The sequence below is a fragment of the Marmota monax genome, unplaced genomic scaffold (genome assembly GCF_021218885.2).
Source record: "Marmota monax isolate L192 unplaced genomic scaffold, Marmota_monax_Labrador192_F-V1.1 WCK01_AAM20220418_F8-fsc00176, whole genome shotgun sequence".
NCBI lineage: Eukaryota > Metazoa > Chordata > Mammalia > Rodentia > Sciuridae > Marmota > Marmota monax.
The window spans coordinates 1,999,811-2,015,208 of record NW_026694774.1 but is presented as its reverse complement, the minus strand read 5'-3'; the positions used below and the strand labels follow the sequence as shown (position 1 = coordinate 2,015,208).

The 15,398-nt window shown below is 35.9% G+C and overlaps 1 protein-coding gene across 2 annotated transcripts in view; it reads left to right on the top strand.

The window, feature by feature from the left end:
* Nucleotides 1–1,767: 1,767 nt before the first annotated feature.
* The window catches only part of Chm (CHM Rab escort protein), a 171,824-nt gene continuing 158,193 nt past the window's right edge, over nucleotides 1,768–15,398 (top strand). For both annotated transcript variants that reach the window (XM_046425353.1, XM_046425352.1), the window contains exon 1: nucleotides 1,768–1,835. In XM_046425353.1, coding sequence (XP_046281309.1) covers nucleotides 1,787–1,835 — 49 coding nt within the window. In that variant the 5' untranslated portion in view covers nucleotides 1,768–1,786. The remainder of the gene's footprint in view (nucleotides 1,836–15,398) is intronic.

Sequence of the window (15,398 nt, the reverse complement as noted above, 5' to 3'; positions counted from 1 at the left end):
TCAGGTTAAATATATCTCCTCCTTAATCTTAAGGATAGAGGTTTGCTAGATCATTCTATGCTACAGAAACAAGAGTTTGAGCTGATCACAAAGACCTGTAAGGAAAGAATGGGCCTGGGGGACCACTGGCAGCTCAGAGAACAGGTGGTGTAGGGGAAGGTCCCACTGAAGCCAGAATTAGACGGGCAGTCAGTAGAGATAGGTAAATCAAGTCAGCTCCAATCAAGGAGGCCAATTTTGATTGAGTCTGGGAAGTTGGAGACTGTACCCTGAGGGATTGAAATGTTAATTCCTTCAGAGCCCTTCCTCCACCCTTACCAAGAACCTGCCCCTTCTCCAACCTGTTGCCAAGGTAACCTGTCCCAGAAACTGCTGCTCCCTACAGGGCGATATATGGTTGTTAATGTGTCCTTGGCTACTGTTTCTTTCCCTTCCCCCTTCAGCCCACCAGTTTCCCACCTTTGGGCCCTCCCACCAAGCATTCCTGAGCCTAATAGTCACAGTGGCAGGAAGGAGAAAGATAAGGGGGAAAGGCAGGAAAACAAAGGAAGCCTAGGACATATAAAAAGGACTGAACACCTCACTCTTGGGATACCAATATACCGGCTATGGCCCTCTTCTCCCTCCTGAGAGAAGTCTATGTTACTCCTTTTTAAATAAACCCTACTTTATATGCCTGCCTCTGTGTGCTTCTCTAATATTCAAACTTCAACATGTGAGGAAGCAGAACTGGGCACTGATAAATGGCAGTATCACCACTACTGAAAAGTCTCCTGGGTTTATTTTGAAAGTAGTATAAAAGAATCTCAGAAGTAATTTCTGAGATCACAACAGTATCCCCCTCACTTCAATGCACTTTTCCACTTTTTTTTTTTTTTTTTTTGCTTTGGGGGTTTGTCAGGTAGAAAAACATTTTAAATAATGGTGAGTAGGAAGTTAAAAAAAACTTGAGAATACTCAAGAAAGCCATCTTAGCTGCTTGGTATAGAAAACCTAAAGCCCCCCATCAAATGAGTCTTTTAACAGTCATTTTACTTTAATAATTTTTTGCAGTAGCTTAATGGGAGAATTTTGCATGGACTTGTCTTATTTGACCGGAAAATCAGATTCTGACTTACACATTTAACGTCTACTATGCTTTCACATCCCTTTCCTCCATTCTTGTATAGCAAGGCTAATTTTGCAAATATATATTGCTAGAACACCTGCTTGTATTAACTAGAACATTCGGGCACCATTAGAGTTTGTGGCTAAACTAGGGCAAGGGTTTTTTGTGGGTTTTCATTGGGGAGATATAGAGACTACAAAGACACTGACTATAGTTTGAAAGTTATTGGTGCGAAAAACCATACCTCAGGGGCCGGAATGAAAGTACTGACCGGCTGGTTAAAGATTTTCGGGCTGGAATGTAAATCTCCTTTGTTAACAGAGCAGGACCCTTTCATGTTCACCCTGCCATCCAGGCCTCCTAACAACTCTTGCTGTATCTTTGTCGAGAGGTACCCAGATTTTTCCACACTCATCCTAGTCAGTTAGTGAAAATTCTACATTTCTAATTCAAACCTCCGTGTTAAACGAACTGCTGCACTCAGCTTGGAAAGTGAGTCGAGCTTTTAACATTTGCGTAAACACTTCAAATAGAACGCTGGAGTTGTCTACCTGGAGCCTCCATCCAAGAACTACAATACCCAGAAAGCGCTATTTTCCCTTCCGCCTCCTACCCAGGGAATACCAAACTTGATCTCATTTCCACAAGCAATAGTCACATGACACGTTGCCTCTCAAGATGGCGGATAATCTCCCTTCGGAGTTTGATGTGATCGTAATAGGGACGGGTATGTGTGGCCCTGGTACTTCCCAGACAAAGTGTACGAAGTCTGTCTTGTTTCCACCTTCTCTGTCAGTGGCAAGGGTTGGCGAGGAGTGCCGGGGGTCGCGCATGAGAGGGAGGACGAAAAGGAAGTGAGGTAGTCTGGAGTCAGCGCGGGACTTGGCAGTTTCAGGGAGGGGCTTGGACCCGCGGTGTTTAACGCCATTTGAGTAGGGGTCGATCTGGTCGATGCCGATAGCTGAGGTTGGTTGCTGTGGTGATTCCTGTTCATTTCCTTAGAGAGAGGTGGGTTTGCAGTGTCATGAGAACAGACGGTCGGGATTTTATCAATGGAGACGCCTTTGGCATGACACGGTTTCCTCCTTGTAGATTTCATGGTGATAGTCCCCATCATTTTGTCTCGCCATTTCATAGGATGTTTTCATATATTTGTGTGATCCTATGGTATAGTGCAGCTGAAATAGAGCTTAATTTGCAGTTTTACAAGAATGATAATCAGTTGTGACCCGTGTGCGTATTTGCTAAGGGAAAGGAAACAGATTCTTTTCTATTTTGTTACGAAACCTAGAGAATTGTATTTTGTTGAAGTAGCCATTATTCGTGCTTTATGATGCTGGAAGAAATCATCTTGCTTTCTCCTGCCCACCTATCCACCCACAACTAAAATGTGCTGAGAACAAGCTCCAGAGTTCTGTGACCTTCTTTTCCCATCGTTTGTTCTCCATGTTTTGGGTGGAGCCATTACCCACCCCCACCCCTACAATTTCTAGTTGACAAATTAAACGTACAACATGTAGCAGAAAACGTTTGTCACGATTAGTATTTTTTTCTTAACAGCGTAAGGGATAAGGGATAAATTTTGGATGGGATGAAATCCGTTGTTGGATGGGGTGGGGGAGATTTTCTCCTGTCAGTATAATGTGGAAGGCCTGAATATGGAGTATCTCTGAAGGAAACCTCTCCATTGTGTTAGTGAATTCAGTTTGTTGTCCTCCAAAACAGTAAGAGTAGCCATGTTACCAGGATCAGAGTAAAAATAATAGCCACCTGACTTCAAATGCTTAATATTTCCTAATTAGTGGGCTAAGCACTTAGCAAGACAGGTGTGATCCTCACAACAATCTGATTAGAATAAGTATTCTCTACATTTTACAGAATGGAAAAAAGGGGCTTGGAAATCCAACTTGACCAAGATCACACAGCTGATAAATTTCCAAAGGCCCTTTTATATTTAATTTTATTTTTTAGTTAGTTGGTGCTGAGGATCAAACCCAGTGCCTCATATGTGCAAGGCGGGTGCTCTACCACTGAGCTATAGCCCCAGCCCTCAAAGGCCCTTTAAATCCCAGAAAGTTAAACGGTTGTTCTGACTCTCAGAGTTGACCTGTATTAGTAGAAATAATTGGGAACACTTGGTTCAGATCTTGCTTGTCCATTAGTTATGTGAATTGGATGAGCCAGACAATTTCTCAGAGCCTTGGTTTCCTCCTTTTGAATGTAGGGAAGACACATTAGGTAGCATTTAAGGTGTTGTTAACCAAAAATTCTCTTAGTTCCTGAGTAACTGTTCTCAGAACAGCAAGGATATGTTTATTCCCAGCCTGAAAATAACTACATGGCTGCAGATAGCCTGGCTATAGCTGCTATAAAGAAATGCTGGGTGAGGGCTGAAAAAAGCCAATAGGTTTTCATTTTTTTTTTCTGTCTAGTCTGCCTTAAAACTGAAAACATCTATCCTACAGTAGTTATTTTATATTGTACTGGAAGTCTGTATTCTTGCTTTTCTTTTTTGTTACCTAGGAACATGGATGTTTTTTAAAATTTCAAATCAAGAGAATTTTTCTTACTGGCTTCAAATTTTAATCGATGAATGTTAATTTATATTGTTAAGTGCTCTTTATTCTAATAAATGTTTTACTTTCTGGTACAGTTAAAATATGGAATATGCCTATCTTTTTGTAGTCTGTTCTGAGACTACAGAGGAAGATACTATAAGTGACCCAGGAAACTGCATTAGGAGGCTTCTTTTGTATTTGGGGAAAAAAGGTTTATTTTAGACCATTCTATGGAGTATAATATTAATTCTCAGTGTATGAGAACAACTTATGGGAAACTAATCTTAAAAGTTAAGTTTTTCATATTGCTCAGTACTGCCTCATAACTATTTTTTCCCCAAGCACATTGCTTAAATTTATGATAGGAGGCCAGCATGGTAGTGTACACCTGAAATCCCAGGAGCTCCGGAGGCTGAGGCAAGAGGATCAAAAGTTAAAAGTCAGCCCCAGCAACTTAGTGAGGCCAAGCAACTTAGGGAAACCCTGCCTCAAAGTTTAAAAAAAGGAGCTGGGGATGTGGCTCAGTGATAAAGTGCCCCTGGGTTCAGTCCCTGACCACGCCCCCCTACAAAAAAAAAAAAAAAAAACCTATGGTATGAATTGTTTTTAGGTACATGGAACTAGAAATATTAGATGAAAGTCATTTCCCAAGTAAAACAATTTCAATATCCCTATCATTGCCTTTAATGGGAATTATTTGTAATGCATTTGATTGTTTCTTTTCTAAAATAGAAAAGTAGCCTTGTTGCTTTTTGTTTAATTTATTAAATGAACTATTAGTGTAAATCATAGGAAAAGTAGTGTATTGTTATTTTAGTTTTATTAACAAAGGAAAATTTACCATACACATATCAGAAACATGAAGAAATAGGCTATGAGATGTAATTTTTCTTTTTTACAGTTTTAGTTAAAATTCTGCCAAGAGAAAATTGCTTCAAGTAGAATCATCTGAGAATATTTAAAAAATCCCTTTAATCTTGAATAATTTGTATTTTTGTTTTCTTTAAGACAAGGTGTAAGTTTTCCTTAAGATCACATTTTCAAGAGATCATGGGAAAAATATTCTATGTACTTTCTTAGTTAAGCCCATTTCCTTCTACTAAGAAAATACAGAAAGTATCTCTTGAGTAACCAAAGGCAAAAGAATAATATAAAGTACCTGAACTGTGGAAAAATAGAAAGAAACAGAATAAAGGACATTAAAAATAATCCTTATAAGCCGGGTGCGGTTGCCCATGCTTGTAATCCCATTTGACTGCTTGGGAGGCTGAGGCAGGAGGATCTCAGGTTCAAAGCCAGCCTCAGCAAAAAACGAGGCTCTAAGAATCTCAGACCCTGCTTCTAAATAAAATACAAAATAGGGCTGGGGGGCTGGGGCTGTTGCTTAGCGGTAGAGCACTGACCTAGCACTTGTGCGGCACTGGGTTTGATTCTCAGCACCACATAAAAATAAAATAAAAGGTATTGTGTCCACCTACAAGTAAAAAAAAATATTTAAAAAAAAAATAGGGGGCTGGGGATGTGGCTCAAGTGGTAGCGTGCTCACCTGGCATGCGCATGGCGCTGGGTTTGATCCTCAGCACCACATACAAATAAAGATGTTGTGTCCGCTGAAAATTAAAAAAAAATAAATATTAAATTCTCTCTCTCTCTCTCTCTCTCTCTCAAAAAAAAAAAAATAGGGCTGGGGATGTGGCTCAGTAGTCTAGTGCCCCTGGTACACCCCCCCTCAATATAATGTAACCTCTAATTGGAGGTGACTTATTTGTATACTCTAGCAGAAAGCAGAACTGAACAGAAGAGTACTCAAGATCTAAGAGCTTTGTGATAATATTGACATGCTTCATATATAGGGAAATACTTCAGGTCTTAGAACTTATTCTTATTTTAGAAATACTTCTAGCATGCTCAGCATATTAGAATTATCCCCTTTGAAGAGATAGAGAGTGTTACCAATTTCTGCAAAAAACTGTGTTGGGGATATTATTAGATGTATAAGTGACAGTTTATATCTGTATAGAAAAGGGAAGATGTAACCCTACATGAAGTAGTACAATGGTTTCACCCCATTTATTGTAGCAACAAGCACCCATATTTATTGATACCTTGTCCTCTTGAAGTTTATGTATTGATTTTTCTTAAGGAACTTTTTCAACTTCTTGACAGTCACATCCCCAAAGCTGTTCTTAAGACAGCATGGGTTTTTCATTTTATCCTTGCTTTCGAAGACCACGCAGAGGTTAAATCTGCATCACTTTCTTTTTTAAAAGTATACCACATTATCTTACAGAATTCTTTCTCTAAGATGGGCCATGGAGTAAGCTGGCTTATCATTTTCTTGCAGAAGATAAAAATATAGGTACATTTAAAGAACTTTATTGCTAAAGGTTATGGAAAAATAGAAGGGATAAGAAAAATAACAAATATAAGGGGTTCTGTGCTCCTGAATCCTTATTTTCTTGCAAGATAGTGTTCAACATAGTACAATAATAGATGTGGCAGCCTGGCATGTTGTAATCACATGACCTTCCTATTGTATGATTTCCTACTGTATGACTTTGGGGGAATTGCATAACCTCTTTGTGTATCTGTTTGCTCATCTGTAAAGTGAGAGATTTGAGTTAGGTTATATTTAAGATAGGGGTCTACCAGCTCTACAGTTACCATTATATGTGCTTAATCATAACCCTGTGTCCTTGAGAAGAGATAAATTTTGTTCTGTATAGTCCATTTAAGAAGTCAAGTCAGTGGTTAATGTACTTTAGATTCTAATTTTCCACCAAAAGCCATTTTCTTGATATGAGAAGCTATTTTCTCAGGGCAGTTCATGTATAGAGTGCATTTCTATTCCTTGTTTTTTTTTTTAAATAGTTTTAGTTGGACACATACCTTTGTGTTTTTTTTTTTTTTAATTTTTATGTAGTGCTGAGGATCAAACCTAGCATACTGCCCGTGCTAGAGCTCACCTAGCACCGCGCTAGGTGAACAATCTGCCACTGAGCCACAACCCCGGCCCCTCCTTGATGTTTTTGAATTGAAATGTTAAAATAGTTAACCTTGACTGGCAGCTCATTCATTGACCATTCTTAATGGTTTAGATATTAGGTGTCCCCCAAAAGCTCATATGTGAGAGCTTAGAGGTGAATTGCTTGGGTTATGAGAGCCTTAGTCTAATAAATGAATGAATCCACTGATTGGGATTCACTGATTGGTTTCTGAAAGCAGGTAGGGTGTTGCTGAAGGAGGTAGACATTGGGGGAGTGCCTTTGGAATATATATTTTGTGTCTGGCAAGATGAGTCTCTCTCTCTCCACTTCCTGATATGATGTCTTGAGCCAATTCACTCTGCTACACTCTTCCATGATGATGTTCTGTTTCACTCAAGCCCTGAGGAATGGAGCCTGCTGTCTATGGCTTGAGACCTCTGAAACTGTGAGCTTCCAGATAAACTTTTCCTTCTCTAAATTATTTTTTGTCAGAGCAGTGAAAAAGCTGACTAAAACAACCATAATGGTTATGATGGTATTTGAGTAGCTTCATTTCTCTAAATCTTGGGGAATGCTAATGTTGCACTAAGTGTTTTGAAAAATGATATTTGCCAAATATCCATTTGTGCCAGTCTTAATATAAGTGATTTCCCATATTTGTATCTCATTTAATCCTCTCGCAGGATGCCTGCATGTGGTTCTAACAGCCCATGATGTATGTGCTCCTTCTCATATATTTCCAAATATCCATATCCTTATTGTCTAGAGTACTTTTTTTTTTAAGATTTATTATTTATTTATTTTTGGTTAGACACAATATCTTTATATTATTTATTTTTTTAAAGTTATTTTAAAATATTTATTTATTTATTTATTTTTAGGTGTAGATGGACATAACACAATGCCTTTATTTTTATGTGGTGCTGAGAATTGAACCCGGTCTCGCCCATGCTAGGGGAGCACTCTACCGCTGAGCCACAATCCCAGCCCGGGTTTTGTTTTTCAAATTGCAAGATGCCACCTATTTGTTGGTTATGAAATGGATTACAGCTTTTAAAAAGGCATGCTATATCAGAATGTAAGTAGTAAGGATGATTTTTAATTTATATACATAGTTTTTTTTTGTAGGGCGAAGGGCAAGAACTTCAAAATCTATGGAATATTGGAATAACAGATGGTGTGAGGGAAATAGTATATTAGAAGTCATTTAGTTCTACAAATGTTATACCATATATTTTACTTACTTTGGTATGCATATAATCTCATGAGCTGTATAATGTAGCAACTGACAGCGTGGCTCTGGAATCAGACAAACTAAGTTTGAATTCCAGCTATGCCTCTTAGACCATTTTACGTATATACCTTAACCTCTTTAAGCTTTATCTTTTTTATTTCTCAATACAATAAATTTTACAGAGTGGTGTTAAGGATTGAAAGAAATAATTCATATAAAATGCTTAGGGCTCAGAAAATGTGGTTGATTTTTATGGCCCCTAAAGCCATACTATGGCTTTTAGTTTCATGACTATTGCCTGAATGCTTTTCAGGAAGGATTCATAATTTCCATGGACAGTAATGAAAGGATTCAAGTGTCTGATTCATCTTCTTGTCTTCCCATTGGCTGCTTGGTGGGAAAGAACTTTGTGTATCTATTGCCACTATTTCAATAATATTTCTTACCTGTTTTTAAAAATATTTATTTTTTTTTTTAGTTTTAGGTGGACATGTTATCTTTATTTTATTTTTATGTAGCGCTAGGATTGAACCCAGCACCTCATGCATGCTAGGCAAGCACTCTGCCACTCTAGCCACAACCCCAGCCCCTTACCTGGTGTTTTGTAGATTTTCTTCTTTTTTGTTCACCATATTGCATTACTTATTATTTTTTTTCTTTAATTTCTTTTTTTATTTATCACTTGTTTTGAACAGATTTAGTGTTCATTTTACTTGGGGCATTGTATGATATATTTCCTTTTTGGTGTAAGAAATATTGAAGGAGCTAAAGAAAGCCTACAGATTTTGCTGTTCTGAAAAATGCTTAGCATTTCTGCAGGCATTTATTGATGGAAAAGTACACCTTTTCTGCTTTCAATACCTAGAAATGTAAAGGGAGTTATCTAACTCTGGAGAAGACTTTCTGAGTACTGCTTACACTTCTCTGTGAATCATACATTTGAGGCAGGTCTTTAGAGAGAGCCACATCTGTTACCAGTTCCCTCAGCAGCATCATTTTCATCTCCCATGCCTCTTGTCATTTTCTCATTTTCTCCAGTGTTCTCATGGTGTTTTGGATAACTCAGGCTGCAGCAATTAAAATCAAATGTGGCTGCTCACCCTCAGATTCTCATGTTTAACATAAAATCCCAATGCACAGAAACAATTATAATTCCATATAATTGACCTGTTACTCATGCTAAATCATCTGTTATTGCATTTTAGTGTAAAGACTTTTAACTGAAAAGTTAGCCTGTGCCTGTTATATATGTAAATGGATTTAATTGTAAAATAGACTAAAAATTACATAGTGCCCAGTTTATGATATACAGTGTAGAGAGATTGGAGATAATTTGGGAACATTTATTTGTGGCCAACAAGATAGAGATACTTATTGAAAGGTTGATTTATTGTCTTTTTGCTTTTCTAATAATTTTATTAAAGGGCAGTGTAAAAAAAGACAATAACTCATCACATATTGATTAATCAGAGCATGATTATGCGGGCTAGCATATTACCATACAGAGGCTGTCAAAAAAAAGTTTGTAAATATAAGTGACCAAGGTATCTTGACCAGTGTGTAATGCTTAACGTGTATCGTCCTGTATTGTGTTACCAAGAGCTTTAAGTTGGAAATATTGTACTAGTTGACCAATTTGGTTTTTATCACATTTAGAAAGGTACTAATGAACTTTTTTCTTAACAGTGTTGTCGCAAACATTATATTGTTCTTTTGAATCTTACAGTAATCCTATTGGTGGTTAATATTATGTCATTTCCTTTTTACAAATATGGAGTCTGAGCCTTAGTTAGTTAAATGTAGGTTTGGCCTGTATCAGAAAATTAAGACTAAGTTGCTTCAACTAAAGCTGAAATATTACACCGAACGTGTTGGATTCTTCCAACTGAAAAAAATAATAATCAAGATTAGAATCGTTTCCTCTAGGTTTGTGGTTGATAGTTTTATTTTCAAGTGTTATCATTAAAATTTGTGACAGTTAGTCTCATGTCACCCCTTTTTTGACAGCATTGTAACATCTCTGTCAGTTTCCAAACCTTTTGATAAAAATGAACAGAATACCCAGGCTGTATTTAATCCTTAAAACTGAAAAAAAAAAAAAAAAAAAAAAAAGAATTGCAGCTACTAAATCAAGACAAGACATGGGATCAGAGACTACAGTCACATTTTAGGATATAATTTGTTTCAGTAAGAATTCTTTATTGATTCCAGGATATGTAATTTCCCACTAAAATACTCCCCCTGCACATGCTAGGATTTGCCATTTTTGTTTTGGTGTTCTTCACTGGCAAATTCAGTTTTCAAGGTCAAGGATTCATTTTTCAGTTTCTGAAGTATTATCTTTTGTTTAATTATTTTTCTTTGTGCTGGGAATTGTTGCCTGGGCCATTTTACCCCTGAACTTCCTCCTTCGCCCTTTTTGTTTTGTTTTGTTTTGAGACAGGGTTTCACTAAGTTGATTAGAGTCTTTTAAAATTGCTGAGGCTACCTCCAACCTGCAATCCTCCTGCTTTAGCTAGTTGAGTTGCTGGGATTACAGGCATGTGCCTGCACACCCTGCTGAAACTTTTTTCTCTTTTCTTTGTTAAATTTGATCTGCTTGGGATCAAATCCAGCCCTCGCACATGCTATGCAAGCATTCTACCACAGAGCTAGACCCCAGCCCTGACTTTTTAAAAAATTGTTCTTTGGTTCTTACCATTTTCAATAGCTGTTAGCATTTACAATAGGAACATATGTCTTAATTGACAGCCTGTATATGATAATATATTTTTTCTTCCAAGGTCCCTCTCATTAAAAAAGAAAGTGTAATGACTGACACTTACGCATCAATTTCCAGACCTTTGTTTTGTGTTTGTGTTCTTCTATTTATAAAAAAATATACCTTATTTTAGACTCTATTTTGAAACCTGTTTTTTTTTTTTCTTATTCACAATATGTCATGAACATCATTCCAAGTCAACCACATGATCTCTCTCAGTGCTGATTTAAAAAAACTTTTCATTTGGAGCCAGGCATGGTGGTGCCTGGCTTGTAAACCCAGTGACTTGGGAGGCTAAGGCAGGAGGATCACAGGTTCAAAGCCAGCCTCAGCAATTTAGTGAGACCTGTCTCTAAATAAATATATAAGAAGGTCTTGGCATGTGGCTCAGTGGTTGAGTGCCCTTGGTTCAATCCTTGATACCCACCTCCCAAAACAATAACAAATAAAAACCTTTTCATTTGGAAATAGTGGTAAACTCACATACATTTGTAATAATATAGGAAGACCCTATATAATGGTTTTCCCCAATGGTAATATCTTACATAATTGTATCACAACCAGGAAATTCTTACACAATGATCTTGTCAATAAAATAATATTATTTTCTTGTTTTAATATTAATTTTAATGTAATAAGTGAGGTTGAATGTTTAATATGCATCTTGGTCACCTATAATTCCTTTATACATTATTTTGACCCATTTCTATTGGATCATTATTTTTTCCCTATCAATATGTAATACTTTGTTACATACTAAAGACATCAATTCCTTCTTGTATGTAGTTTCTTTTGTTGATGTTTTGTAGTTTTTTTAAAGATCTTTTAACTCCTTGGTTAAATTTATTGTGAGGATTTGTTGTTATAAATGGGATTGTTTTCCTAATTTGTTTTACAGATAATTTACTATTAGCATATAGGAATACTCTGTTTTTGTGTCTTGATTTTGTAGCCTGTAATTTTGCTGAATTCTTTTACTATTTCCAAAAGTGTTTATATATAAAATCATGTGGTCTTCAAACAAGGGCAGTTTGGCTTCTTCCTTTCCAATTTGGATGACTTCTGTTTATTTTTTCCCTTGCCCAGTTGCTCTGGCTGGCACTTCCCATAATATTCTGAATAATAGTGTTGAAAGTGGACATATTTATCCTTTTCCAAATGTTAGTGGAACAGCTTTCCATTTTTCCCTATTCAATATGATACTACCTGTGGTTTTGTCACATATCACTTTTATTGTTTTGAGGTACATTCCTTCTCTACCTAATTTTTTTATCATGAAGAGATGTTATTTTATCAAAGTTTATTTTATTTTTTATCATGAAGAAATGTTATTTTATCAAGTGCTTTTTATGCATCTATTGAAATGATCATATGATTTTTGTGCTTTATTCTGTTAGTGTGGCATATTGCATTTATTGATTTTTGTATAGTGAATCATTCTTGTTATCATTGAAATAAATCCTACTTGATTGTGGTGAATGATCTTTTAAATGTGCTGTTGAATTTGGTTTCCTAGTATTTTTTTGAGGACTTTGAATATATGTACATCAAGGATATTTACTTGTAGTTTTCCTTTTTTGTTGTGTCCTTATTGTCATATATATTAGCAAAGTCTGCCTTCTATTCCTATAATACTTTCTAGTATGAAAATTTATAATTTTTATGTTGTTAAATACATCAAAGATTTTAAAATGGTTTCTGCATTTGGAGATATTCATGGAAAGCCTTTCCCTCATAGATTGAGGTTAAATATAACTTATTTTCTTTTTTCAATATTTCTTTTCTTGTTTTCTCCCCCTGCTGTATTGGGAATCATATCCAGGGCCTTACACATGCTCAGTATTTCAACATTTGATTTAAACATTGATTCATCTGATTCATTTTTTTTTTTCATTTTGTTTTAGAGTATGAGTTTTTCCTCCTTAAATCATTAGCCAGCTATTCCAGCATCATTAAGCTGATAATCTATTCTTATGCCACCAAATTGAAATAGCTATCTTATTTTGTCCTGTAAGATCCATTTTTCGACTTTATCTTCTGCTACTAGTCTAGATGTCTCTTTCAGTGTAGTGTGTGTTAAAGTGGAAGAGTAAAGTGGGTCATCAGATCTGTTGGGAAATAGTAACTTGCCCTCTTTGAAGCCATAGAAATCACTCAAAAAGGCAAACATCTGAATGTGTGAAACATTATAGCATCTGCTATGAAAAATAGCAAACTAAAATAAAATAAAGCCAGCATGGAATTATTTGACACTTATAAATGCATAAAGCCTAATAACACATAAAGAGTTCTTTCAAATTTCTTTGAAAATATTTAGATCTGTAGATAAATGGGTAAATTTAAATAAACTAAGATGAGAAAAAGATCAAAATATTGAATAAAATGCTGGTAAAATACCTTAAAGTCAATTGCAAAGTAACCTAATCATTAAAAATTATATTGAAAATAATAACTAATTGTTTGATGAAGTTGTATTCAGTTGGTATACTGATATTATCATATATTAGGACATTGCAAAGTAATGTAACAGTCAATATGTTCATTGCCTTAGAGTCACTAACTCCAGATCTGAGAGTTTATTCTAAAGAAATTGTTCAGTAGAGATGATGTAAGGATGATGACGTCCATTTAAAGCTACTTATTTTACTTAGAGTAAAACTTGAAAATAATAAAATGTTTTATTTTATATATTAAAGAATCCATATATTTCTTTCTTTTTGTTTTTTTTTTTTTTTTTGAACCCATATATTTCTAAGGAGGATGAGTGGCTGTGTACCTAGTGGAATATTCAGTCTTAGGGTGAGGCCCAGGATCTGGTCCACAGCTTTCTGTTTGATTCTGAGTATTGTCCCTTTCAGTTAATGCTTAATGCTTATGTGTGTAGGATACAGTCAAAGAAAAATACTACTTAAGAATTTTACTAACACTTCAAAAGCCCCCTGCTTGCTCTATCATCATTTTGTCCTGTCTTCCATTCCTGAAGTTGTAACCATTATGGTAAATTTTGTCAATTTCTAATATCGTAGTTTGTAAAGTGGGTTTATTATGTGTTCAAATATCTCTAAACAGTATATTCATAGTTTTACTTGTTTGTAACTCCTGCCTGACTTTCAGAATTCTACTGTATGTATTCTTTGCATGACTTGCTTTTGGTGATTTGGTATTATGTTTGTGAGATTCATTCATATAATGCACATGTCTGTGATTCCCTCATACAGACATTCACACTGCTATCATACATATTCTAAGCTTGCAAATCTTCAACCTCACTAGGTTATGCTGGTTTACCAAAGTTTATGTGTTTTCCTGTTGGTTCTCAGTTTTTTTTTTTTTTTTAATTTTCTAGTTGTTGGTGGACCTTTATTTATTTATTAATTTATATGTGGTGCTGAGAATCGATCCCAGTGCCTCACACATGCTAAGCAAGTGCTTTACTGCTGAGCCACAACCTCAGCCTGGGTTCTCAGTTTTTTTAAACCTCTCAGGAAATATATATTGTCAGAAACATACACACTTATGCTAAAATAAGAAAATACCATGCATACCCTGTGCAGTGTTTTCAGTTAATAATCCGCATCTTGTAATCCATTCCTACATTTTTTTCTCATCTAGCATACAGATCATATTTAATTTTCTCCAATACCATCCCCATACTCTTTTTAGCTGGTATGTATAATGGAGTTAAGTCAGCATTGTGCATTGGTTCTTTTTTTTCTGGGAGGGGGTACTGGGGATTGAACCCAGGGGCACTCAACCACTGAGCCACATCCCCAGCCCTGTTTTGTATTTTATTTAGAGACAGGGTCTCACTGAGATGCTTAGCACCTCACTTTTGCTGAGGCTGGCTTTGAATTCACGATCCTCCTGTCTCAGCCTCCCAAGCCTCTGGGATTACAGGCATGCACCACCGTGACTGGCTGTGCATTGCTTCTAAATTGTTGTCCTGTATAATGTTTTATTCTAGTGTTGTCCATCTTTTCTTTTAAAAATTATAAATGTTGAAGATAGCAGGTCAGTGGTCCTACAGAATGTGCTGTGTTTGGGATTTGGATGCTGTCTTACTTATAGTATCATTTAACTTATTTCTGGGTCCTGTGTTTTCCCTGTAAGCTGGAAGTTAAAGGCTTGATGGACTCAAGGTTAACATTTTTGTTTAGAATATATCTTAGGTCATGTGAATGTCATGCTGGAGCATACCAGAAGAAATGTAATATCTTGTTGATCAACTATGAATGTTGTTAAGATTGACCCTGGAATGGAATGGTGACAGTCTGATACCTCTATGATATGGATATCTTTCTCCCTTTGTATTGAAAATAATCTGTATACTGTAAATTTGTTACTGTACAAATGTTAAATTTGATGCCAGCCATTCATATAATTGTTTTAGCATTAATTACCAACCCTTATATGAATAAGTATTTTAATTTGGGCCTACAAAATGATTTTTTCTAATTATTTAATTCCTTCTACATGTATTAGCTGCTTTTGAGTGGTTTCTTACATTTCCAAAGGAAGATGTATCTTTGTAGTATTATTGTTATCCTCCAGATAGAGTATGTACTTCCTAGAATCACGTCGTTTAGGAAACTGAAATAGTCATAAAATTACTTGGGGGGACGAACAGAGATATAATACTGAAGCGATATAATGCTACAAACTCTTTTAAGTTCTGATCTCATAATTGCCATTTACTGAGTATGTGACTTTGGGCAAATTATTTACCGTCTCTGTTTCAGTTTCCTCATCC